Here is a 27,865-nt window from a genome sequence, read left to right on the forward strand (position 1 = left end):
GCAAGCGATCACGATGCATCACCGTCATTATCCGTCGTGAGTAGAAGGCGCGCGTTTCTCGGCACCTCCGTCCCTTCAAGGACGCGAGGGCTCGCCCGCCGCACCTTCTCGGCATTATTATTATTCAACAGAGCCGGCCGGAAAGAGCCTTCGACAATGGAAAACAGTTCTCAAAGGGCGAAAGATTGGTTTTGCCTCGACCCTTAGAACCGGACTGCCAGCCGTCCCTAGGGCCAGCTGTGATTGAGGAAATTTTTCTCTTTCGCGTAGAATGCCGTCGGTAAAATAATATCAATTATTTTGTGAGAAGAAAAATATGTCGAACGACAATTTAACGAATGTCGATTACTGCGAGCCCTAATATTCATTACCCGGCGTGTGCGAAATAAAAAGAAAAAAAAAAAAAAAAAAAAAAAAAGAAAGAGAGACACGTAGATTTTAGATCCGCAATGGTGAGATAAAGAATTTCGACAGTCGCGCTACCAAAGAATTTTCCTCGCGATCGTTAATTCCACGCCCCCACCTTGATATTCCGGCGCGTACGTGAATATTAATCGAGCGAGATCGCTGTCCGAAGGCGGATAATGATACCCGCGTTCTTACCTCGACGGTGCGCAATTTCCCGCGTTTGAACAAGCTTTTATTATCCGACCGTCGCTGATTCGTGTCTGCGGACCCTGGTTTCGCTTTAGCCACCGCGTCTTCTCGTTCGAACGAAGGGAAATCGACGTGACGAGCGCGCGAAGGACGAACGGCTGGGCAAATTTTTTTTTTTTTTTTCATTATGCGCATCGTTCCGCAACCGTCTGCGTCCTACGATTGTGTTCGATTCGAGACGGCATTAATCGAGAGAATCGACGAGGGCACGCCGCAATCATCAGACGCCGTCGTCGTTGCTTGGCGGTACGCGAGCGACGACGGGCGGGCATCAAGGAAAAACTTTCCCGGAGGCCCAATTCCCACGATCCGCGTCGGAGCCTTTTACGCTTACGCCTTCGGCGACCGCGCGTATAGATCGGCTGCCGTTGCAACTACCTGCCTACGTGCATCCCGTGCACAATGCGCGCAAGGTGCACGTATACGTACGCTCGCTCCTTTGGAAAGCGACGGGAAAAAGCGAGTCCCGGGTCGAACTCGGCAGGCCGCTTCACGGTGACGTACGGTCGATGCGTCGTGACGAGAGTGAGAGGTCGTGAGAGTCCGAGGCGCATGTAGAATCGCGTGTCCCACGTCAGATATGGAAATCCCGCAACTCCCGAGAAATCGAAATTTCGATCCCGCCGGCTGTCCGCACCGGCGCCAATTAACTCCCGAACGACGAGCTAGCTGTTCTCATATATTCCACCGTTGATTTCTAACCTCCGAGAGAATAATTATTCCCGTTACAGCTACGGAAAAATGAGCGTTACTTTGCAAACATTCGCGCTGGAATTCCGCACGTTGAATTATTTGCACACTTGCGTATTAGGGGAACACGCTGTCGCATCGACGAATCCTTTACGCCAGTCGTTAAATTCTGGTATTTGCCTTTATCTCGAAAGTATTTCCGTGGTTTTAATTTTGGGACAGAGAACTTTGGAATACAAACGTGGTAAAGCGCGGATGAAGTCATCGCGATGCGATTTTGAAAGAGGCCAATCGCCTCATTAGTAGTTTCGAGTGGGGCGCAGAACCACGTGGAATATCGCCAAAAGCGGCCGCGTGACGCGATCTACCTGGTATCCCTGATCTATATTTATAATGGAGAGAACGACCGATGGGATATGCGATCAATCGTATTCTGCTGCCAAGTGCTGTCCGTGTTTTCGATTCTTCCTGCTTTAAATGACCCCGACTAAGTGCCAGCGCGAGGCTAGGTCTTCAAGTGTTACTCTTAATTCCACTATTATTAGAAAAGTTCGGTAACAGCAAATCCACCGGGAATAAATTCACAAAATCAAGAAATATTTCTTCCATCCGCGGAATTACAATTAATTATACCGTAATTACGTAACCACTAATATTTCTAAAGTTAGTATCGCCAGTTTATACCGTGATATTAATTACGAATATTAACGATAAACCAGTTTGCGCGAAAGTATTAATTTGCTTCTGCGATAATTACTTTTTACCTTGTTAGAAATCCCCGCCGTTATTACTATTATTATAATTTTTGTTTTGTTTTATTAATTTTTTTTCTTTTTTATATAATTAGAAGAAACCATGCGCACGCGAGGTGCATGGTTTCTTCTAGTCTTCCTAGCGCCTGATCGGAATGCGGCGGAACGTTTTCAGAATTCAGACGCGATCGAATTGCGTCGAACTTCCCTCGCCTTTCCCTCCCCAAGGACGATCCTTTTCATTCTCGGTGCGGGCATTATGTCGCGCGTACGTGCATACAGGTGCTCAGCGAGCGATCATTTTGCGTGCGCATAAATCACTCGGGATTTAATGCGACGGCATAACGAGTTCTCGCTTCGGTCGCGATCGTCGTCACCGTCGTCGTTGTCCTCTAAGGTGAAGGCTGGGGAAAAAGCGCGAGTTCCTTTCTCTCCTTCTTGAGACGGTAGACACGCGGCCCCGCGACGCCGAGAGGTAGAAGGGATCCGCGCCGAGAATTAATCTCGTTCCGCGTAAGTGTATAAGCCCGGGGATAATGGAATATACCGTGTTCGGCTGCGTCCATCTTTCCCGTCCGCCCTCTTCTTTATGCGCCGCATTACGTGCACACATGCACGTGCTTCGCGGGAAAACGCGCATAGCGGAGATCGGGAGTGCCACGCGCGCGTACACCATTATCGCAACTCGCCTCGTCCCCGCGATTGTGCCGCAGCGCTCGAGCAGGAGCAAGGACGGCTGCATTTGGATTGTAAATCCCGCCTTTGTTGCGCGTAATTCGAAACCCGACGCGTCCGCTCGATAATCATTTCTCATTGTCCACTCCCGTTGTCATACATTTTCTTCTATTAGCATCTATATCGGAGAATCGCGTCCCGCGAAGATGAAGCCAGAGTCGGAACACAGAAGAACTCTTCTTCATTTAGCGCGGTATTGTCACGCTCATTTTTATTTATACTTTATTTATACTTCTTATCTTTTTATTTATCTTTTTTTTTTTTCCAATCACGACTCTGGCACTCTGAAATTGCGGTCCGCAGAAAAATCGGTATCTGCTCGCGGCTACTTTATCTCGCAGCCGTTTGACGAATCCCGTGGCAGCGTTCGCGAACGCGATGGACCGTTTCGATTTACATCGAATTTACTTCCTGCCGCGGCGCGTAATAGAATCAGTACTTGAAGTAATACCGGTATCCGTGCTCCCCGGGTGCAGGCGAATAAGCGTCGGCCAATTTTATCTCCGGTATTTTACATAACGCGGTTATCTATCGGGACTCATCGGGGGACCTGGTTGGTCGCGCGTTAAATCACTCACCTAAATAGCGAATTAACATACATACCGATCGATATCGGCCGCACCGCCTTAAGGTTCCGTCGCTCCGGATTTCTTTTTTTTCCCCCCCTTCCCCACACTTTGCACGGAAATATACGATAATGATGATAATGCGCATAAAAATCATCTATTGTCCACGCGCCATTTAACATCGAATAGGCCGGGTTTTAGATCCTGTCGTTTGTCTCTCGTGGACTTCCGACAGTCAAGAAGTCTAGAACGATAACGGCGGGATATCCCGTTCTCCCGATATTACGCGAAAAACAACAGAATGACCGTATCGAAGACGTCTCGTATCTTATCTGGCGTAAAAAAATGACGTGGCGAACTTGATAAAAAGACGCGGATCTCTTATCGTAGATAAAATCTAATCTCGTCGTCAACGGAGCTGAATGTCGAAACGAGGCGGCGCGGTTCACGACTTACAAAGCGAGCAGCTCCGCGAGCGTTTTCCCGATGGAATGCGTTGCGGGCGTCGACAGCTGTTACATCAGCAATAAGCTAAGTGACCCCGTAGAATCTGAGGTAACAGGCGGTGGGCCGCGCGCAGAGGTAAGAGGCCTCCGTTCCGCGGGTGAGCCGTGTGTGGTGGATATATCACGCCGCGGTTGTATAACGTGAGGTAAATGCGCGCTTTACCCGCAGCCAGAAAGCGCTTACGTTACACGGCTGCGATGCCACGCCTCGAGAAAACGTTTCCTCGTTCCACGGAAGGAGATTACCCGCGTCGGATTCGCACGGCGCCGCGTACGTGCCCGGCGTTATTCGCGCGATCGATTACGACACGCCGGTGACTATAATGCAATCCCGCGTTTGATTCAGAAACTGTTATTATATCAATGCGCAAAGTGGGCATATCCTACGATATTTCCAGTTCCCGGCACTTTATCGCCCGCACCTTCCAGGTTTTCTCTTTCTCTCGGTATTTCTTAGGCAAAGTCACTCGCGGTATAATGGTTTAAACTCGTCTCGATACTATATTTTCAGCTTGAGTTTGCACGGATTTATTTTCATTTGTTGTAAGCCGCATCAGATTTGCAAGCCAGGCTCTCTCACAAAGGCGTGAGTAATTAATTCGGTCTCGTGGCGAGGAGAGTGGCGTTAACTTTCGCTTATTATAAAATAAGATCAGCGCGATCTAATCAGGGTGACATCGCGCTAGTCGTCACCACGCCTTGGTAATTTACTTGATTAACCTCACGACTGCCAGGGCGCGCCGGATGACGATCTTTAAATCCGCCAATGATTCGTCGAGTCGGGCTATTAAGTCACAATTAAGACGGCAGCACGAGCACGTTCCGGGGGCTCTCAAATTTCCTTCACTTTCTTCAGATAAGGAAGGAAGCTCGTATCAAAGAATTCTTCCACTGTACGAGCGACTTAATTCTCGCGACCGAGGAGTAAATTAATGAGATCTAATTAATGGGAATCACGCGCGCTTACTGTCTTATAGTAGCCGGTTTCTTCTCACTTCCGTTCGTTAAAATAATTGTTTTAGAGAGCTCCTGCGTTCGCGTCTTTAGATATATCTCTCGCGTGTTTCGGATCTTTAACGTCAGCGCTGTACCCGGGAAATGCGAGCAAAATTACAACCGGCGACAATTAAGATTGTCAAATGTATTATCGAATTAATGATCCAAAAATATAATTGTTATTTTATTCCATAAATTTTATAGGGCTGTTAAATAAACTCCCGTTTTTTTTTTGTTTTTTTTTTTCTCCAGCAGCTAGACATTACAAAGCACGTCACTTACTCTTCCGTCTTCTACGTTGAGAGAAACTTTTGTTTCAACGACAAACTACGAATATACGTACATGCCTTATATTAAATGTGGGGAAAAGTATAATAGTAATCGCGTAATTAAAAAATACGCATTTATATATGCGTGTATGGGCAAACAATCTGTCCAGGATAGTGTTTCCGTTCATGAATATGCTCGTACGCATATAGTATTCCGTACTCGAATTTTTCGTCACCCGAGAATCGTGAAACGAGATCCCGGACATCCTCCGCAGAACGAGTTTTAACGTAGATTTCCGTCTTTGCGTATTAATTAAATCTGCACACCTCTCGCACAAAACTGTTCGTAACTGTTATCCCATCTCGCTGCTCGTTCCCCTTTACCCCCTCTTTTGCCCTGCTTCTCTTTTTCTTTTCCTTTTTTAGAAATCTGTTTACATTGCTACGTCGGCAAATAATAATAATCATTAACACGATTGACAAAAAAAAAAACAAACCTCCACTAAATGCCAAGCAGCGGAAATTATTTCTGCGTAAAAGTAATTTATTATGCGAGCAGGCAAAACGTCCAGGATGTTGCAACGCCGCGGTTTGAGTCATTATTTTTCTGTACTACATTAAAATCATTTCAATTCTTTACGAGTTGCATCGCAATAAAATGCCCTATAAATCTTTATCGTATTTATTATCGCGCTCGACGAGACGCACTTAATTGTACGATGTTTATCATCCGTCAGTTGTTACATCGACGCGCGGATTTAATTGCACTTGACTCGAAATGGTTTTATCTCCCGGCGATGCGGAGCCGCGCGGACATTTCTTCGGGAAAAATTCCGGAGACGTTTCCCTCGAGTCGATCTCTGTCGAGAGACCAAAGAATTTCTCCCGGTCGCACGGAAAATGGCCGTGAAACGGTCGCGAAACGATCCACTCGACGCAAAACGATTCGCATCCGTCTGGACGTGGCAGCATCGGCCGCTGCCCGTATTATCGTAACGGTTCCCAGGTAGATGTTCCGAGAAGCGCGGTTTAAGGAAAGGCTATCTGACGCTCTCAAGGAAGAACTGGACCTTGGATACTGGACATCGGCCAGAGTAACAACATTCCGCCGTAGGCTGTGTCGCGCGCGTTGCATTGCGTCGCGTCGCGTCGCGTCGCGTCGTCGCGCCGTCATGGAACGCGTGTATACGGTAAACTATAGATTCCATATGATTCCCCGAAGGATGCATCTTATGTCAGCGACGTCGAGTAAAAATCCAGGTAGCCAGTTAACGTGGCTCCGACGCCAGAGAACGAGCGAGGAGAAGCGCGCGCGTCCGTCTCGCTTAGCTCGGGTGCTCTTTAATCGCGTATATCGTTATTTCTCGGGAATCCAACAGGAGAGATTTATCATCGGCTGTTTATACGGAACGTCACCGAGATAATTCCCGCGGCCGAGAAAAAGGAAGGGTGACAGGTCCAGGCCGGATTCTTGCCGAAGAAAGCTCGCCGGCTCGGTAACGCCAACGCCTGCCGAGGTCCGTACGGTTTTAGAGTGTACTTTAGGTTTCCCGCGATCTGCATTCGCCCGTTACCGAATACCGTGTATATTTAGAAGGGAAGATTAAAGCGGAGAGGCCCCGCAATAAAATGTTTCTTTTCATCTCCGGCTCTGTTTCTTCTTTCTCGCGCGAGCTGTCGACCGACTGACAGTCCGATGATTCAAATGCTATTTTTATACCGTAGTATCGGAAACAGTTTGCAGGCGGCAAGCGTAATTATGTGTCTCGCGATATAATTGAACGGATCTTTGATCAGGTTCAGGTTCTGATAAAAAACGAGAAAGATCGAGTCAAGTATGAAGCTTACATAAATTGTTGCACAATGTGATTATGCGTTTCTTCTGTCAACACATTTTTTTTTTTTTTTTTTGCGAAAGCCTTTCGAATGCGTCACGAAGGTTCAAAAGATTTCATATTATTAGCCGAGTATCCTTTCCGGCTGGCCTAAACTGGCATCGACCCAGACATTCTTGAAATTATCGGTATTTTTGTCTCCGTGTTCTTACGTGACGATTTAAATGCCAACGTATTGAGCAATAGCGTATTTTATTTCCGCATAATAAAACAAGTCTTATCTCATTGTACTAATAATCTTTAAAATATTTTCACTGACTTTTCATCTTTATACATCTCGTTTTATTTTGCGTTTAAAACAACATCGCGAGCGATTCTCTGTACGTCTATATCAAATTTATATGTATGAAAAAAAAACTTGCAACAGCATATACGACGGAAACGTTCCGTTAACGTAACGTTATAATAATTTTTATTAAAAAAAAAAAAAAAAAAAAAAACGATTGCTGTAACTTTACTCCCATAAAGAGTCGCGACCTGTACGAGGGTTTCTAAACGTCATTATATGAAAATCACGGTTGAAAACTTTACTTCTTATTGACAGGCGTATCATTTAATAGGCACGTTATTTAGCCTAGCTATTTATTGATTGACAGGTAATGATTATAACCGTAGCAGCGATTCGAAAGGTGTCCGCGCGGGGTTCAGGGAACTACGCGGCGGTATTCGTCCACGATTTTGAAGTAGGTGTGGCATTTAAAGTAGGATTAATTACTCGATAATCACCGAGAAAATACGCTTTCGCGCGCGCGCGCATACGTACAGATATATTTACGCCGTGCGTACATATTTCACAGCGCTGCTGCGCCGCGAGACAACGTTATGAAATTAATCGTAAACTACAAGCGTGGAAATAAAACGACGGGGAAGGTTGCTGCAAACGACTTCTTGGCAGATAGACGCGTTCGCACGTGCAGCCAAGTATTACGTGTTTACGTTGGGGTACAACGCTAATAAAGTTCGTTTTATTAGGATCGCGGATAGTGTCAGATATTGCCGGGTATAACAGCTGCGTGAAATTGATCTCCCTCGCTGCCCTCGCGTCGTTGAGAATTTAATTACGATTATTATCATTCGCTCGGCCGTTTTCGACATCTCGTTGCCGTGGCTCACGCGATGATTAAAATCGTCCTGTTAACGTACGGGCCGATTAGCATACGCTCGCGCGAGATGCTCGACTCGAACCCGCGGCCGTTCGTTCGCAATTTATTCACAAGTCAGCTAACAGAATCAATACTATTACCTACCGATTATAACTTACGTACGACGAACAATGCCGTTTACGTCCGATTGCGCATATCGCGGTGCGTTAATTGCATCGCGTTTTTTTTGCGTTATGAAATCACAATCGAATTAATTGACGGGGTTCTTGCACGTCGGCGCAACATCGTCCTTAGGGTCGTCGTAAAAGGCTGATAATATTCGATTCCCGCCTACGTCGTCGGAGGCGCGTCTCGGGCATTTAAACGGCGGTACTTAAGCCACGATGTGATTTCGAGAAAAACGATTTCCCCGGCGATAATACGCCGTAAGTTGAACGCGACGAACGTCGGCGCGCCCGGACTACAACGTCGCTATATGCTACCGGCACAAGGTCGTTGCGTAACGCCCGATGGAAATCGCGAGTTCTGTGATCTTAATGGGCGAAAGGGAAGGCTGTAAAATACAGGCGACTTTGCGAAACAGAAGAGGGAACGAGAACGCCTTGCCCACTCATCTCGAATTTCCCGCCTCGGTTTCTGAAATGTCGGACCGTTAAATATCACTCTCCCATCGAAATACTTTGTGGAAAAGGACTAACAAAAAAGTTGTTTTGTTTACGAAATTACTTCAGGCCTCTGCAGCTCAGTCCGAAAGCGTATTCTAAAAATGAGGGGAACAAGAGAGAGAGAGAGAAACGTGTGTCTTTCGGCATTTTCTAGTATTTTGACATCTCGCCATTTCTTTCGCCAATTATATTTTTCTCCCTCTTTACTCTCTCTCTCTCTCTTCGCCTTCTTTTCTATTTTCCGCCGCTCGTATTTTTATTCTAAAGGATAAGAGATCGTTTCGCATGTCCGATAGAGATCTCTCGAGACATAGTTCTTTGGCGACGCCGTGCGATAACTCGGTGTCGCGTAACTTCGCCGCTGCTATCATACCACGGCTACCCGATGTGAAACGCATAAATAACCGGCGGGATAATTAATACGCGGCGTAACGAGCACGCGAGCGCGAATCGTAAAAGGCAAAATAGTAGGAGGGGGTTCGAGGCTAGCTGGATGCTGGGATATAAAATAACCTGGCATAATCGTCACGGAGCGGAGAGCCGGTGTAGCCGTACCGGCACGTAGATAAAAGGTCCGCGTGTGCGTGTACGCGCGCGCGAGCGTATTGCGAACGAAAGAATTCGCTCGTGCCGGTGCCCACGTCCTTGCGTTTCCTCTCGAATGGAGGAACGCCACTCCTCTCTACCGCCGTACACTCCGCAATTACGTTCACTTTCTACCTTTACCCCGAGTATACGTACGTACGTTGATATAGATATATATATATATATATATATATATATATATAGCGCCGATATAGATATATAGCGCCGATTTTGATGTTCCTCCGGTGAACCCGCCTTTTATTCCGGTCGCACTCTTGGCGGCCTCGCAAAGAGAAGCCACGAGCGTGCGTATCGTTCGCACGGCGCAGGATTCTTCCTGTTTCCTCGTCAATCGGTACGTTTTACGACGCTCACGGACATCCTAGCGAGCGAGTGGGAACGCGCGGCTTCTATACGTCCCGCGAAATCCGCAGTCGATCTCCATTCGCAAGGATGACAGGGCGATAATAGTAAGGCGAAACGCGCTGATAATTCCCGGTACGCCGCAGTTGAGATACGAGATCTCCGAAACGGTGCCTCGTAACAGCACATCCGACGTGCAGCTACCCGTCAATTTTTTTTTTGAAGTTTTTAATTTAGTCTAACTTGGGAAAAGTATGTACATATATCTCGGATATGAGCGCGGTTATATTATTGCATTTATTTCAGAATTATGAAATCTTAGTGGTTTAGAAATATTATTTATTTCCAAAATAAGGTAATACTTTTTTTGTTTTTTTTTTCGTTTAAACTTTATTTGAGCTCCTTGGGAGAGAGAGGAAACGGAATGAAAGGAGAAAGAATTTAAAAACCAGTTTTAAAATACCAAGCATCTTGATTTCCCATCATCCGACGCACATAAGTAATTATCTCTAGAGTTAACCATCGCACGCGTATGCACACGCGTATCGGTACCGTCGCGTGAACACTCGTGGGTATCGAGACGAGTCCGCGGAAAGGGCAGCAGCCGCTACGCGCGTATTTGAGATTCACGTATACCTAGTTCGCGAGCAGGGTGAAGAAAGAGATAAAGAAAGAAAACGTCAAATCGCAACTCGCCGGCGAAATCAAAAGGCGCGGATCGTCGTGAATAGTAGCGTGGGACACGGATTGCGAACAATGTGGAGATTTCTCGCGAATAACGATCAAATTTCCACCAAATCACCGTGAGTCACGAATCGCGGATAACGCATACTTGAACGCTTTAACGCGAGATCGCCGCGCATGTTGCTTCCAGCGAACGCGAGATCGCATCTCACGAGAGCGATCCTCTAATGGCGTCCCCGCCGTCTCCTCGGCATATATAAATGACGCCGATCTTGGGGCCGATCTCGGCGACGGCGTCGGACCCTTACGAGGCAATTTCCCCGCGATAAAGAGTCACTCGAACGACCTATGAAAATTTATTAGCGAGGGAAAGGGGAGGACCCGAGCGATGGCGATTAAACGACGGGGCATTCCAGCGCGGAAAGCACCGGCCGATCGAAGACGGGTAACGGTAATCCCGTCGTCGAACATCGAGTTCGATTAGCTTAATATGTAAATCCGTGATATAAATTGCAAATTACGACGATATGGTGCGTGAGATAGGACGCGCGCGCGGCTGGGCTTTGCACTTGGACGCGCCAGGACGCTCCGCGGTACTTCCTGTTTACAAATAGAAAAACGAAGGGACGGGATTCATTCGGCTCAATTCTGGCCCGGGATTATGACAGAATTGTGTAACCTAGGGAGCATCGGCCTCGTAAACGCCAGTCTCTTCGTCGTATTTCATTTCTTTCTTTTTCTTTTTTTTTTTTTTTTCCCTCTCCCGCCATGTTAGAGAATGACAAAACTGTCATTTGTTTTTCTAGTAAAATTGTTTTTTGCGAAATTAAAATAATTTAACTCTGTTGCGTGTTTCAAGTTATTTTTGAGACGTAAAAAATTGATATGCGCGCTGTAACAAACTGCTGATTTATAACAATGCCGTTGTTTTACGGCGAGAAAATATCGGTAACCGCGAGAAATGGCGTGCCATTATTTCGCAAAAGAGAAAGACACGGCTGCGTGAACTTTTGAAGGAAAAGAAAAAAGAACGAGGCGAAAGGTCGCAACAATCGTTTGCCTCCAGCAAAACAGTGATAAAAGTGAACGTCTTTTGACAGACTTTGTGTGTACGAAAGAACGTCGGAATTGAATTGCGAGTAATGAAAGCGTTTGCTTTGATAAGATAGTTGAAATAAATATTTTCTTCTTTCGGTTGGATAAGTTTCTTTAATCTCAGTTAAAAAATATACAATGTGTTACTTTTTCTTTTAAATGTATTTCGTGCGTAATTGGAATAATAAAAAAATTATATTTCACAGCAGACGTTACTTTGTATACTTAGTTTTGGAAAAGTACGTAGTTTTTTTTTGTTTTTTAGAAATATAGTTTTAAAATTACAATATTCGTAAAACTGACGAATTAACGCGCGCGAGGAGCACTCTTTGGTGCTGCGTGTCATTTATCTCTGCAAAGCCGCTCGCATGAAATATACGGCGCCTATTCTTATAAAAGCTCAGATAGGTCATCGGACGAAAACGGACGGGTCCACGGCTATTTTAGGCTCCTTTATTCCATTCCACTGTGGTACTCCTACCGCGGGATCGTTCCTTGGCTTTAGCTAGACGAAGATTTCTTGTTGCTCGCTTTGACGCTCGAGTTTTCACAGAAATGTCCCTTTGAAGGGTTTCGATCCGGTTGTCCCGTCCCCGTTGTAAAATCCGTTTCAACATTATCGCTTAAAAAAGTTCTTTAACGCAGATCGCTGGGGAAAATTGGAAGGCTTGGCTTTTATGATAAATTTGCATCAATTGTTTTCGCCCTCGACTATCTGGCCCGCGCATCGCGCGTCGGGGGGAAAAAAAAAGATTCGCGTGAATACGCGCGCCTCGCAGTCATTTATTTTTAACGGTGCCCGCGTACGTACCGTGCATGAAAAACAATTTTGATATCATGCCATATCTTTACCGTTTAATCGTACGCAGGGGGAGGAAAAGGAGGAGGACGAAAGAGAGGGAGGGAATTTACGACAGCCCGATGAAATAAGCAGTTAACGAGCGTTCCGTTTAATTGGAATCCGCATCTGCAATGTGCCCGCTCGTAATGTTGCACCGTCGGCAAACTCGCCGTGCCATTTTCAGCAAATTACAATGTCCGGCGACGTTCTCCTTGGCGGAGCAGACCCGTTACCGGCCGCGACGACAAATTGCGGCATTGCTAATCGCAACGAATTGCATTAATTTTCGTTTCGTGCGTCGCCCGCCGAACGGAATGCCCCCGCGGGGGTGTATCTCGATCGTGGCTTCGTTAGCCGTCCGAAATCCCCGTGAGCAGGCCAGCTCGATCTCTGGCTGAAATACAGGCCCTGGCTTCGTCTTCGCGGCGACACTTTTTACGAGACCCAACAGAGCGCAACGCGCGTCGAAAGTAATTGCGAAACTTGCGTGAGGCAATTACGCCCGGACCATTGATTTCGCACCTCGGAGAGCGCAGAGTGCCCCGTGGCGGCGAGGCTCGTCGAAAATTATGACGATTTGATACCTCGTGCAGAAATTCCGTCCAAAAATCTGCGCCCGCTGTTGAGCTCGGCGATTCGCGAGCGCGGACCAGTTTAAACGCAACGAATTCGTTCTTACTTCTTCGAGGTGAGCTACCTTAGGCGTTTCCTAGCTCCGCACCGGGCAGAAATCGCTCGTGTAACCCGTACCAAGAGGAATCGAAGTATGCCGGTCAGAAGAAGGCTGCTGCTGCTGCGCACGCCCACCATAAATTTTAGTACGTCATCTCCGAGGAACGACCTCGTCCCACAACCGGTACTAAACTCTTTTACGAGCCGGGCTGCAGCCAAGTTTGCCGTTCACGGATGTCGTTGACTCGGTTTTTTTTTTTTTTTTCCTCCGTCCTCGTCCTTCCACAGACAGCGAGCGCTTAGGCCGAGCCCGACGATCTCGCGGAGGGTAAACAAAATCGTCTGAAATCGTTCGGGGCCTCTCCTTTCACTCGCGAAGATAATTCGGCCCGATATCAGGAAGAAGGAAGTCGGGAGCTCGCGCGGAACTGACCAGTCGTTCGACGCTGCAACGCATTGATAGATAAGATGGGGTGAACGCACTTCACTCTTCCGCGCGATGCACCGCGATGCCGTTTCTTCTTCTTTTTTTTTTTTTTTTTTCTTCCCTCCTTCTTTTCTTTCTCTTTATTGCTGTCTGTTACCTGCGTCCTCTCCAGCGGCATAAAACACAACGCCTTCCGTCGTTCGTCCGATCGGCAACCGTGGAAAATCATTAAGTTTTTATCGCGGCCTTTATAAACAATGGATCACCCGAGTTAGTCGCGGGACTAGAAAAGTCGCGAGTTAGATAACAATTTTTCCCGCAGCGAAAACGCGAGACGAGTAATATCCTTGTTATCGCGCGTTTTCTTTTCTCTTTAGCGTGGCGTCCGTTGGCGGAATCTGCGTAAATCGTCGGGTGCAATTTTACCGCGGCAGAAATGTCTCGAGGAGTACCGAGCGAAAATAAAGGCTTATCTTGCTCCAAGGGGTAGATTTAGCGGTAATCTCACACGCGAGCGTTCTCCCTGGCGTGCATAATGAACGGCGCATCCCGCGATCGCGTGTACCAAACGTCTCTCTGACATTGTACCTCCACTCGTGCGTCGCGCGCCCGCCGAGGCCAATATCTCATCCGCATTACTTTATCAAGGTAAACGAGTTGAATTTACGATCTACTTGCGTAGCCGTTAAACGAACGTGATATAGGAGCGACGGGTGCGTGCACTGCGCTCGCGTGTTCCGAGGCTTTTCGATCCCCGAGTGAATTCCTAGGAATGATCACTAGGGGCAATAATTAATACGTCTATTCTGAGGCTTTATCGCGCGCGCATGACCGAGCGCTCTGTCTCTCCGTCTCCCTCTTGTCTCTCGATCAGTCTTTAAAATACTCGGGGATACCTGCGATAAACCCACCGTGGTCCGAAACGGATCTCGAGTCATCCGAGATGCTGCAGCTCGCGAGGATACGACGGCGACGCGCCAGAAGTTCGGGAATCTTTACGATCCTCGTATCGCCCCGCCCGCGAAGGGACGGGAGTGAACTGGCGATACTAATTCCAAAAATATATCGCCAACCCCGAGGATAATGTTGCACGGTCCTGTTCGTATTTCGGTCTAGGGTAACGCACGCCATAGAGAATCATGCAGGTCGTAGAAAGAAAGAGCGCACGCACGTGCGCGCCATATGTCGTCCCTGCGTCTTTTTTTTTTTTTTTTTTTTTTTTTTTATGTACGTATTAAACCTTGAACCGGTCGACTGCATATTCCTCCGATATGGAAACGTGACGCGACCAAACTGATCGAGTCGCGAGGGAGAGTTATGAGAATCCCATGGCGTCTCGCGATCAAACCGCTCCGGTTTCGTCATTCCTTGTATCGCTGTATTAATAGTCCACGCTTTGGCAGCCTGCCTATCGCTTCCTTTCATTCATATTCCTGTTGCCCCGTGAGTTAGCAGAGGTAAAAATAAACCCGAAGAATGGGGGAGGCGGCGGTTCTTGTTCAACAGGAACGTCCCCGGGATTCCAAAAAGTATGAAAGAAGAAATTAGCCCCGTTCCGCGTGACTTTAGGATTGACAAACGCGCGGCTATTGAAACGGAAAGCGTGGATAATTGGTCAGGGAATTTAAATTAAACATTAAAACAATAATGGCCCGCTAATACCTAAACCTACACTTTCGAAGCCAGCTAGCGAATCTGGCATGTCTATAAAAACTAAGTGTTTCAAGGTTAATTGCCGATACGACTGTAAATTGAAAAATAGTCGTGAATTAGCATTAAGTCGTAATTATGTTTCCGAGTTAGTTTCGTCGTTCTTTCGTTTCTTTCAATTCGAAAGGAACCTTTCCGAGCGACTCCTGTCAAGGATAACGACTGGGATATGCAAACGCGCCAGACAATTTTTCTATACGGATGTATAGAGAATATGTACATTTGTTTTAGAAAATCGTTCTTTCGTAATTCATAAGACCTGCATTCCCGGTTTTCACGCGATATACTTTCTCTTTCTTTTATGGCGATTACGTATTTCGTAAGAAATTTAACCTTTAGTCAGTCAGGTGTCAGCCGTGCGAGTATTATCTCCTAATCTGTTATACGTGTCTTGATTGTGATGTGAGGGGATTTTATGACTTGGTTAATTAACTTTGAGATAAGCATTGCTTTTTACATTTCCAAGTGTAAATTTATTCCGCGATCCAGCTTTACTTTTGCTGCCGAGAAAAGGGATCTTCGTTACAAAATATTCGGACAGTCAAGTGATTTCTGTAACGTGCCACTTGATGCTAATGACGTTCGAGCGGAGACGATATAATCGCTACCGTAAGCTAGATACATCGCGATTAAACCAAGCAATTTCAGCATCAACTATTGTGTGCGAAGAACGGATGCGTGATGTAATGTGGAGTATAGGACGTTACATTTTTTTTTTTTTTTTTTTTTTGTTTCTTTACACTATGCGACCGCACGTTTATATGGATCACGTGTCGGAACATTGTAAGGCTGCAGTAGTAATCCAATTACGCTCATTACGCCGCAACGCCATTGATTTTGCTTCGCAGCGCGAAGAGCTAACGGCCAAGCTCGTTAAAAATTAAGATCTTTATATTTATGGAATAGTAAACTGTAAAATAAAAAGAAAGAAAAATTGAATTATTGAACGTTCCAGATTTAAATTTAATTTTTTTTTAATATTTTATTAAAAAAATTTTTTTTTTTTTTACAAAATGTGTAATTGTAACGAAATGTGTAGCTGTAATTGAGTTGTTATTATGTTTTCAAATTATGTTTTTACCACGATTACCCTAAACACATTTTGCAACAAGGTGACAGGCACGTACCTGATGGATATACTTGTAATTATATAGTACTGATTGTCTGAAAATATACATATGTTCGCGTTTAACGACATTGTCACATCACAGTAATATGTCACGAAAGTTAACTGTCAAGTTGGAGTAGAAATAAATTTTCACCGTGTAGGAACTAGAGCGGAACGAGTCGAAGCACGATTCGATGCAAGGTTTACCGTAAGAAAGTGTCCTTCCTTTTCTTCTCTAATAATACTTTTGAAGCATTCCAGAAAGATAGCGAAGAGTGTTTCGAGTCTCTGCTTTAAGTGGCGTTAGAAACTAGGTTTCGAAAAAATATCGCAAGAAACGTCCGGCGTTATATCTTTAAAAATAATTTTTAAAACAAGAAAATTTTTTCCTCCGGGCATGACTGGCAAGACAAAGTCGAGCAATTTTTAATAAACGTCGTTTAACTTTGTATCGACGGTCGACTTAATGCGTGCCGATAGATAATCAGCGAAATAAACGTTCCGCTGGTTACAATATGAATCTAATTAACCGATCTTATATTTCTCTTCCCAATTTCTCTAATTTTATGCATCACTGGCTCCTGTACGCATAGGCTTCGTTCGCGAGGTAAAGTAGGTCTCTCTGAATATTTTCCATTAAACTTGAGGCCGCGAACGCTTACGCATTTCCTCGTAAGAAAGTAAGTAAGAAAGAAAGAAAGAGACGCGCCGCGTACCGTTTCCCTTCCTCTCGGCGAAGAAGATAAAGGCACGATATCCCGTCGGTTTCTAGATCCAGAGCTTACGGGCGTAGAGGTCCCGCGATTCTCTCCCAATGCGGACGCTGCGATTAATCTTTACGCGTCCCAGCGACCGGGCACGTCTATTTATTGCCCGTCGCGCGCCAAGGATGCGGACAATTTCCTGGTTCAAGTGCATTCAATGGGAATGCGAACGTCGCGGGGGCGCGTGTCCCGCGGCCGGGCATTTAAGCGACGTAAAAAGTCTGTCCGAGATAGCGCCTCGCGTATTTACACGGCGGACGTTTATTGCGCGGCCGAAGGGCCTCGGCGACTGATAACCTCGTCTCTTGTCCGACGCGAACGACGACGATGACGCTCGAGGTTTCCGTTCAGCGTCCCTCTTTCTCCCGCGTAACTCTTCTCTTCCTCCTGCCTCCTGTGATTAGCTTCCTCAGCCGATCGGTCCTCCGCGAGGCGCATAACGGCATTGACGAGCCATTGTGCACAATGTATACGAGCCTTTCCTCTTTTCGCGTCGCGGGTAAAACACCGTGATACATTTAAGTTCACTTTGCACGCTCGCGGGGCCGAGTTTGCGATAAAAGAAACTCCTGAAACCGGAATGAAATCATTTCAAGCGGGATGATTCGTAAACGTATTCCGATCTTAACGAGCGATACGCCGACTTGCTTTCTATCGCTATATTTTAATGCACGCGCTTACCCATGCGGGATCGCACCGTAAAGACGGCCCCGAGCTTGTTCAGCGCCGAGAAAAACCCTAATGTTCCATAACCGCGGTAGCGAAACGTTCGTAAACAGAATCGAATGGAATTTTACGAGACTCGGGCGTTTAATAAATTTATCGAAATCAGCCGTGTCGCGCTCTCGTCTTCTCTCTTTACGATCGGCGTTAACGACACCGATTGTCTGGGATCTTCTATCTCGCGAATTATCGCGGAGATTTATTCCCCGCGCTCTAATTGAGTCTTGAGCGAATCTGATCGCGATATAAAGCACGCGCGGTATAATCTCTCGAGAGGCCAAAAGGGTGAAGAGAGAGAGAGAGAGAGAGGACCCTCGTGTACGCGCGATTCGTCGTCGGTCGCGTGGCCCCGCGAGATGCAGGTTTAGAGTACCGCGGCTCCGGCCACCTCTCTTTCTCCCGAAGGGAAGATGAGGGCATCGCCCTGACCGTGACCTAGCCACCGCTCTCCACGGGCAAACAAACGTGCACGTACGCGTACTACGTGCAGCATCCGACGTCGCGATCGGCGCACGCGAGGCGGCTAGTTTGCACGGGGAGAGCAACACACGTGCGTTACCCTTCTTCGGCGTACAAGGTGTTTTCCCTCCGCGAGCTCTGTTCGTCATTTTTTTTTAATTTCAAAAACGAAACTTTATTAATGCAAAGGTAATATATATATATATTTTTTTTTTTTTTTTTTCTCTATATTAGCGTTTCAGCGAAAAGTATATTACACCATTTAACACAATTTCGTCCGTATCGTCCAATTTCTTTTTGATTTTAATATTTGTCTTGACGACCGACATAAATCGCGACGTTCCCTTTTCCTTTTTTCGTTAATAAATTATTCGTCATATTTGAGTTGAGAATCGCGGCAGCGACGGTGTGACCCGTCGATACTGAAAATATTTCTGACGAGTTATCGCGAGATAGACCCCTGCAGCATACGCGCTCCTCCGACGTACGTCCGAGGCACCGCACACGTATGCCGCGCACACGCGTAGGAGGAGGCACTCACGATCACGCGATCGTCGGTCTCGAGGAACATGCCTGTGCGTGCGTACCGATCGTATGTACGGGGCCCGCATGCACGTCTGGTGGACCGACAGCGAAACCGGCCTGAGCTGTATTTCCCTTCGCGGAGGCTGCGCTTCCCTAGCTCCGCGTATATCTCGTTCCGTGGATTCGCCGCGCGAACGTCTCTCAGCCCTGTCTCGCTTACATAAGCGCGTGATAAATCCCGGCCCCCCTTCTTTCGTTCTAATGGCGAATCGAGGGTATCCCGATAACCTTGCATCTTCGCTGCTTCACCTCGGAGAGAAGAAAGAGAGAGAAAAAAAAAAAATCCACCGTGAATAATTTTCGCGAGGGCTCACTTATCCGCACGCGGGCGATTCTTTTCCCTCGACGACTGGCCTTGGAATAAATCGCACGTTAAGCGCGCGACGGACATCAACGCCGTGGAAGTTTAAAACAATTTTCGGAAAGGCACTTTATATATCCATCGTGTGTTTTTATGTAACGCTTCCAGCTGATCAAACGTGATATTTGCATACTAGTATTTTATTTCGTTTCTTCTTTCGGCGCGCTTTATTTATTTTTTCACAATGTAGTTATTTATGATACAAGACGTGTAATTTATAGCGAACGGTGTCAACGTTCAAGATCTCTGACAGGCGTGCAGTCGCTATTAATAAAAAAAGTAGCGTAGAAGTTAGTTCTATAATACGATCAGGGGATCAACGTCGACCAATCACGCGGACGAATTGGACGTTCAGCAAAGGCGGCAACGCGAGCTTGGCGTTTATAGTTTATGATGACCAGAGTGCTCGATGACCGTAAAACACCCTGACATAGTTTAATAAAAGACCGAAGCCGACCAACGAGGCACGGTGGCATAAAGCAATCGTTTTATGCATCATAAAATAGTTATGGCGTCTCTTCGCGCCAAGGGTTCGTCGTGTCATCTGTAAAAAAAAAAAAAAAAAAAAAAAAAATAATTGCGGAAGACGTCGCGACGCTGCGCGATAAACGCGTTTGTTCAGTTCAACGTTCGCGCGGCAACTCGCCTCGGTAATCGATCATTCTTGATTCCGATATGAAAATATTTATTCACGTATTATTTTAACGCCAGTTGCGTTAATCATTTCTTCCGACTCGCGTGTACGTACAAATGTTGACGGCTGAATAATCAGTAGCCGCCGCCGTCGCTATTACGCAACGGCGATCTCTCTGACGTCCTCGCGTCCGAGAGAAACTCCGTGGACATCTATCCGGGTCGAGGGTGACACAGCACTCGACGATACAACATTAACTGCGCGCGTATCGAAAGAAGAAACGGAATTATATTTCTGTGCCGCGTGACGCGAACGAAGGAGAAACGAGACGGTCTCTGCGTTAAAAGGACCACTGTAGGAAGATCCGAAAAATACGAGATTATTTTGGCAGATTTGCCGTGGAAGCTTTTCAGATGCGCGCATGAAATAGCGGGCCGCGATATTTTCAGAACGCATGAGACTCGCAACCGCGATCCGCCGATGAGATGCATTGGGATGCAACGTGACATTGTAAACTGTGCTCCGACGATATTGCACATGGTACAAGAAGACACAAAGGCTCATTTTCTTTTGCAAGCTTATAATATTTAGCTCCTCAAGTCTTGTGCCTATTTATTCATTAATTATTTATCATTTATATCGTCGCGAAACGGCGCTTGATACCTTGATCCCGCATGTTTTCTTCGCGCGAGCGTGTCAAGCATCGCGTTTCATCAATCTCGGGCGGACTTTACGCGAAAACGCGAGCGTAACTAAAAAAAAAAATTTTTTTAATAAAAAAAAAAAAAAAAATTACGTCGGCGAGTTGTAGTTCAGCGAGCGGAAATAATCGAATCGACTGCAGTTCACCGTGGTCTCGGACCAGCCACGTAAGACCACTGGAAAGCGCAGAATGTTACGCGTGTTCGCGCACGAGCCAAGCGGCAACAGAAATATCCAGCCTTGACTTCCTCGCGATCTCTTTTTTTTTTTCTTTTCTTTTCTTTTTTTTTTTTCTTTCGCGTGGATTTCCTTCTTCGAGAACTGCATTCCGCGCCGTTCGCTCCAGAACCGCTTTGAGAGGGTTATTTGCTCTCGGTGGAGTCTACGCCGAGAGATCTAAAGCGTTGCTCGTCTCCGCGCGACGTGCGCGTCGGTTTCGCACACCCCAGTAGGCACGTATCGCCTGCCATGCCATTGAAATGATCTGCGATGTCACAGGGATTCTATCGGCTGGCGTGCGATGCGATCGGATGTATCGGAGTCTACGACCCCAGGCGCGACATGCTCCGTCTCGCGACTCGCGACTCGCGGCAAGACGAGCCCGAGCTATCAACGATTGCATCTCGATGTGCCGTACCGTAGACGTCCGCGGGATCGGAGAAAAAAAAAAAGAAATTGAATCGCTTCGCGGCGTCTCGAGAACCGTGCTTCTCAAAGTTAAAGCCCTTGCGTCTTTTCAAGAGCCTGCCAGTTGCATTTTTCTGCTCTGTTATTTTTGCCAACTGCTCTTGCGTGAGATAAAAAAATTTTGTGAAATTTTATTACCGCCCCGTTTCAATGTTTTGGTGAGAAACGGAGAAGTGCCATGCATTTTCGAATGACTCGCTTTCGGAAATAACACATGTAGCGGATATGACGCGCGGCCATAAACCAAATATGATAATATTTGCACGCAAAGCGTATAAACAGTCTCGGAAAATTTAAGGCGCGCATATGCTTTAAGTGACAGTTTAACTAAGGCGAAATATGCGAGTCTGGGATGCAGGATAAATAAATTTATTGGCACCATTAGCTGTCCGTTTTTTTTTCCCTGTACTAAATGAAAAAGTAAATTGTAAGTTAATAATGTAATTTCCGATTGCTTTAAATATTACGCAAATTAATTCGGAATTGTATCAATGATTTTTCTCCAAATTCTAATTAACGTATTTTACCTTTGTTAATTATTATTTTATTAAATGTAACGCGATGATCGAGAGGCAGGCTTTATTATATATAATTATATAACGGCTCAAAGATCGTCTAGTAACCTTTAGTATTTGTTTTTAGCAGGACATAAGATGGGCCGAACCATGCGAACAGGTGTCGTTCAACATTGAAGAGGAGGAGTATCTCAAAGCAGCGAGAGAAGCAGGAAAACGCCAAGGATGCCTGCTTCGTCGCAAACCGCCGCATCCGAGCGGCGAAACGAAAGAGTGGTTGGTACTCATTGTGAATGCTTAATTTTCTCTTTTCAACAAAGTTAAACGTGAATTTTTTTAATAGAAAAAAATTAAGAAATTAATTCTACGATTTCAAGATAATTTTATTTTTTATTTTTAAATTTAAATTTAAATTTATGACATCTCCCTCAAAACCCTCGTTTCATGAATACCGTTCGCCTACTATTCAGTTTTTATCTGCAAACGTTATTTGGTTATGATTATAACGTTTACTTAGGTCTCAGTTTACGATTTTAAATTACTCGATAATACATTAAATGCACAGTTATGAATATGAATCTTTCGTTTCTTTTTAGTTAACACACGAACCACCGAAATTGAAAACGACTTTAAAGACTCCTCCCAAACAAGCGACCAATCCACTACAATTCGTTAAAGTCGGTCCATGTTCGCTGTATCGAACCGCGCAAGAGCAGCTACAAAAGGTCCAGGAAGTAAAAAAAATCAAACAGGAAGTTCGCGATGATCCTGAGGATTGGCAATCGGTAAGTAACATTAAAAATGTTAATTAAAGTATTATTACCCATTTGTTAAATATTATGAATTTTAACGTTTGTGCTTACTGAGTTGGTGGATTTTTTTTCTTTTTTCTTAATATTGAAAGGCAATATTCTATCCGCAGAATTTGGATAACTGGAAGAGTAGCCGGAGGAAGCGACAAGAACATATAATCGAGCGGGTGGTCGAGGTGAAGAAACTCGAGTTGGAAGAGCATGACCGTCAGCGTCGCCGGAACAAAACCTTTTCGGAGATGATGGAGGAGCGCGGTAACCGAGGCCGTAAGCTGAGCATAAGCCTGGCCATGTACAACGACGAGGACGCGAATGATCTCAGCGACCTCGGGATCGGCACCAGCAGCGGCAAAAGCTCGGTCAGCGGTGATACGCATGACGACACACATAGTGTTCTGGTATGCATTTATTTAAACACGTATGTGCGTGTTACGTCAACTCACTTTTATCGATGAATAAATATTCCGTTGAATCTCATGAGTTTTACGATTAAGATTTTTTTTTTTTTTTTTAGTTTATTAATTTACGAATACTTTTTCTCTACTTTACACTAATCTACGAGACTTGCTGATGACTCAATCAATTATAATAATCGCATTAACCTTTCTACGTTTATACTTTCTCGTATCATATCATTTTTAAATATTTACCCAGTTTTAAGTTACTCATCGCGCGATCGATAGTCATTTTTATATTAACTCGATCGGACGAACGTAATATTAGAAGCTACTTTATAATATTAAACATTAAAGTGCTTTTTTTTTTATTACGAATAATTTTATAGGTATTTATTTTTGTAAAAATAGTCATTATTTAACATTGTGCTTGTTCGTTTGTTTATAGAGCGACAGAGACAGCGAGATTGAGAAGAGTCACTCGGACGTCGATAACGCCCCTGATATGACCTCGTCCGCAGCGACGTTAACGACAACGGGGACCACAGTCACAACTACGTCAGCAACGGCAACAATTGCAACGCTAACAACGACGACGACAAATATCAGTACAATGGTGGTATCGACGACGGCACCGACGACGACGACAGGGACGACGTCTACCGCGAGAAAAATGTTCAGTGGTGGTTTTCACAGCAATTTGAATCACAATCAAGAATATGATTCAGGCACTACCGCGACAACGAGCTCACCCGAACCGGAAGAATATACGTATGAAGGCGCTATTCGCGGATACGTGTCCAGAGTGTCGCAAAACATCCCACGGAGATCCTTGACCGGGGTCGACTCAAAATTGGAAACGGCAAAATCAACGATCAACGGTTCGAAGACAAATGTCAACGACGACGGTAGCAAGTCCCCGCTATCGGTGGTGAAAGTGGATATATTGAAGCGACGCGAGGTGTTTGAGAAGGCGTCGCAGAAAAGCAACGATAACAAGGCGAATAATAGGCTGTCCGGTGATTTCACCGGCACGAAATCAATCAAAGAGAGGCTGTCGAGCCTCGAACGACAAAAGTATGAAACTGAGAACAGCGATAAGGCCACTAACAAGACTCTCAATCGATTGTCCGGCGATATGAGCTCTATCCGGGAGAGGCTTACCCACTTGGAAAAGCAAGCTTCGGAGCGAGAGAGCAAGAGCTCCGTTCATCGTAAGCTCAGCACGGAAGATCTGGAAACGGGAAGGCCTCTCAGGGAGAGACTGTCGACCCTGGAGAAATACAGTAGCAGTGATGAATCCTCTGTGCCGATCACGACGATGGAGTCACACTCGCACAACGGTGACATCACCGCCAGGACGATTAAAGACCGTCTCAGCGCCCTGGACCCTGCCAGGGGCAAAGAAACGACGGACAAACGAGGACCTGGGCACGTTGGCAAACATCCACTTTGCTTCCGCGATCAAGAGAACAGAGTCGACATCTCGACACCCAGCGAGAGAAGTTCGTCGCCTGATTCGGAGTATCGTGTCCCACGAGCCGTCTTTCATAGAAGCCTGGACTCTCTGGACGCGGACGCGTCCAGCGGTCCGGATACCTTCGAACGAGTACAAAGCCTCGAAGAGCTCGATTACGGACGCCAGTATCCCGCTTCGTCATCATCTGCGGAACTTCTAAATGACACGGACCGCGAGGACTCGGGGATTCACACCGCAGACGTAAGCTGTTCGGTCAGCCAGGCGGATGAACCGATCGACGAGGAGATCGTGCATCACCCTGCCGGCGTAGTCGTCGAACGACGCGAAGTCACCGTCGAGGAAAGAGTTAAAGCTACATCCATTATCCAGGAGGACGCATCGACGTCAAATACGACAGTGGAAGCGCCAAGTGACGCAGTAGTGGCCACGCACTCGCAGTTCGCCAGTCACCGGGAAACAGTAGCAGTGAACAAGGTAAGAAAAATTATTAAAGCGTTTCCGAGATTTCGCATATTCAAATCTAAAAATTTTATAACATTTGGTAATTGGAAAAGAAAAACAAATTTATATTATCTTTATTTTTAAGATAGCAACTCTTTTAAACAAAATTTTCATAACTTTGTAATGGTAATCATATTCCAGAATACCAGAATAATTTCATTATTAATTGATGCATTTTTTCCATCTGTTGAAAATGTAAAAGATTAAATCCTGGTTTTATTTTATTATATTCTTTGTGCTATTTCTTCTCTCTGGTTATGGGCTTCGCACGACTACATATCGGGTTAACTCTGATTCTGTAGGGTACTGCTGAATCTTCTGGGGAACTATCGACTAACAAATCACAGCCACAGACGCGCGTAGAGACCATTACTAATTCTAACGATACACTTGGTACGCAAACTTCCGTACTTGGCGCAATCGCTCATCCGAGTCCTAAAATATCTTCGCGAGAAACAACCATCTCTGAGCCCCTTACGAAATCGCGAATATTTGGCAAAAACGCGGTTGAGTTCAAGACAGATTCCGAACCGAGTCCCAACGAATCTATAGTATCAGCCAGCTTGAAGCTTTCCATCGAGCAAGCGAGACCGAAGTTCGTCGGCCAAGCAAAACGTCAGAGTTTGGCTAAAGAACACTTCTCCAATCTTCCTCAGTCGTGTCCGGACACCGTCCCCACCGCGGAGACGTACCAGTTGTCGTTTCCCGCTGTCAGAGCGACCATGATCCCGACTAGCCTCTCTCTCGAAGCCAGTCCGATTTCCAAGCCCGTTTCGTGCCGCCCTACGTCGAAAATTCCTACGCCTCTTCCTCGCAAAACCGCCAAGTCCTCGCCAACGGGTTCCGACTCTGTCTTGACCCCGTCCGCTTCCAAAACTTCGCCGCTAAAGGCGCACAGTGCGAATAGCAAGCCCTCGACGAGCCAGTCTCCCTGTCCGATTCGAAGAACGACCGAGATCCCCTCATCTGTGTCCTCGCAAGTGAGTTCGGCGGAACTTCCACCCTCGCCTTCGTCGAGACTGCCTCCAATGAGCACGCGATGCCACGAAGAAGCGCTATCCTCCACGGAACGACGTCGCACTGTGGTGGAGGTGTGCGAGAAGGTGGTGGTACCGCAGGGCAAGGTGTCGACGTCACCGCCGGTGACGCCGTTCATCACAGTGAACAGCCTCAACGCGACGGACAAGCGGACGGTCCCCGTCGCCGAGGTTAGAAGCGATCAGCAACTTGGCAGCGCCTTGAAAAATTCCTAAAGATTCGAGGACCATCTTCTTCCGATAATAATAGCAGCCGCGCATTGTCCTTCGCTTTTGGTCAGCCGCTAGACTAGCCGCGTTAGATCTCGTATCCGTAAAATCGCCGTCTTGTCGGGAAACGCGAGGGTGTGTCGAGGGTGCGAAACGCTGAGAGAACGAGGGTTCCAGGAGCAATTTAATTATCGGCGTGGCCGATCAACGTCTCAACTAAACGTTTGCACCCTTTGTAGAGGTCGATTCGAGGAATTTTTTCAGTTCTTCGGGGACCCGAAAGTCCCCCTCCCCTCCCCTCCCCGGAAGAGGGATTATTATCTTTAAGGGATTTAGCACATCCGCCGGTCGTGGCGCGGCGCGGCATAAAATAATCTACGATTACGATATGTAGACGGGTTTGATTATATATGCGGAAACTGTTGCTGCGCGTTATAACGACTTGTAATAGAGCGCACAATTGCGATATTCCTGGATGTCTGCGACATAACGGCGGACAAGGCAGCTTAACGCTATCGAGAAGAAACGCATTACGCCGCTTAAGGAAGACTTAGCGGCCGATCTCGGCGTTAATTGACTTTAATCGGCGATTCAATTTTTATTCGCGGATTACAACGAAAACGTCCCAAACGGCCGAATTGGTCGATTGAAGTTTACCGCCGATATCGACCGCAAGCGGGAGCAAACTATTGTGATAACACGTTCAAATCGCTTCCTTATCTTAATTACGATGTTAAGTCGGGCACGTCAATTAAAAATATCGCCGATGTCTCCGTGGAAACGCTCCAACAGTTTTGCCTGCGACGCTCCATAGCGAAAACTTGAAAAGAGCAGGCCGACACTTGCCGCGTAATTATGACTAATTGTCACGGAACTAATTGTCATATAAGTGGTCGACTGAGAGAGAACGAACGGCGATGAAATATATAAGGTACTCTGGCCAACGAAACCTGCCGTGTCGTATTATTTTCTCATGCGTTCACGTGCACTTCTTATCAGATAGCAAAGTTTTATCTCGTTTCATTTTATTTTATTTTTTAAATTTACCACCATTTGCCTTCGCATTAATTATTACGGAAGAGATCCCGGTCCCGATTCGGTTGGAAGAATTCACGTTGGCAGTCCCCGATTAATTTTTATCAAATTAATTTATTCGCAACGTAAGTTTATCTTGATGACTGCTCATTAGCGGGTGACGAGGAACTTATCAGGGCGAGAGTCTTGAGCGCGGTTTATCTCCGGTTAATAGGGCGGATAAGTTCGCTCTTTTAATAACGACCACGTTCAAAGTACGATCAACATATCGGCCGCGTGACGCGTGATGTCAAGGGTCAATCGCGGTGACAGTTAATTGCCAATAAAGAGCCGGCGACTGTAATAAAAAGAAAAGAAAAAGGGGGAGGGCAGCCATGCGAGCCACGTCGTGTCAACGATATTCCCATCGGCGGTTTGCCGCTTCGTTTGTCGACGCGCGATCGCTTTCTTTCCACGCGTCTCTCGGTCTTCGATACACCGTAAGAGGTAAGCCCGTCATACACATATTCTTGCTTCGAGCAGCAGCGATTTGCTTGAGCTGTGTGTTAGCCCCTCCACGTGGGACACCGTGTCGACACAAGATCAGCTTCTTTTTTTTAATTTTTAGTAGACCTCCCCAGAACGAATGACACTTTCACGAGACACC

At 46.2% G+C, this 27,865-nt stretch overlaps 1 protein-coding gene across 5 annotated transcripts in view; it reads left to right on the top strand.

The window, feature by feature from the left end:
* Positions 1-27,865, top strand: part of Smash (smallish) — a 48,071-nt gene that overhangs the window by 12,940 nt on the left and 7,266 nt on the right. For 3 of the 5 annotated variants that reach the window (XM_070657217.1, XM_070657214.1, XM_070657216.1), the window contains exons 2-6: positions 21,877-22,025; positions 22,346-22,534; positions 22,672-22,959; positions 23,405-24,910; positions 25,240-26,145. In XM_070657217.1, the coding sequence (XP_070513318.1) occupies positions 21,975-22,025; positions 22,346-22,534; positions 22,672-22,959; positions 23,405-24,910; positions 25,240-26,145 (2,940 nt within the window). In that variant the 5' untranslated portion in view covers positions 21,877-21,974. The remainder of the gene's footprint in view (positions 1-21,876; positions 22,026-22,345; positions 22,535-22,671; positions 22,960-23,404; positions 24,911-25,239; positions 26,146-27,865) is intronic. The other 2 variants (XM_070657215.1, XM_070657218.1) reach the window with 2 other exon arrangements.

The sequence above is a fragment of the Cardiocondyla obscurior genome, linkage group LG05 (genome assembly GCF_019399895.1).
Source record: "Cardiocondyla obscurior isolate alpha-2009 linkage group LG05, Cobs3.1, whole genome shotgun sequence".
Taxonomy (NCBI): domain Eukaryota; kingdom Metazoa; phylum Arthropoda; class Insecta; order Hymenoptera; family Formicidae; genus Cardiocondyla; species Cardiocondyla obscurior.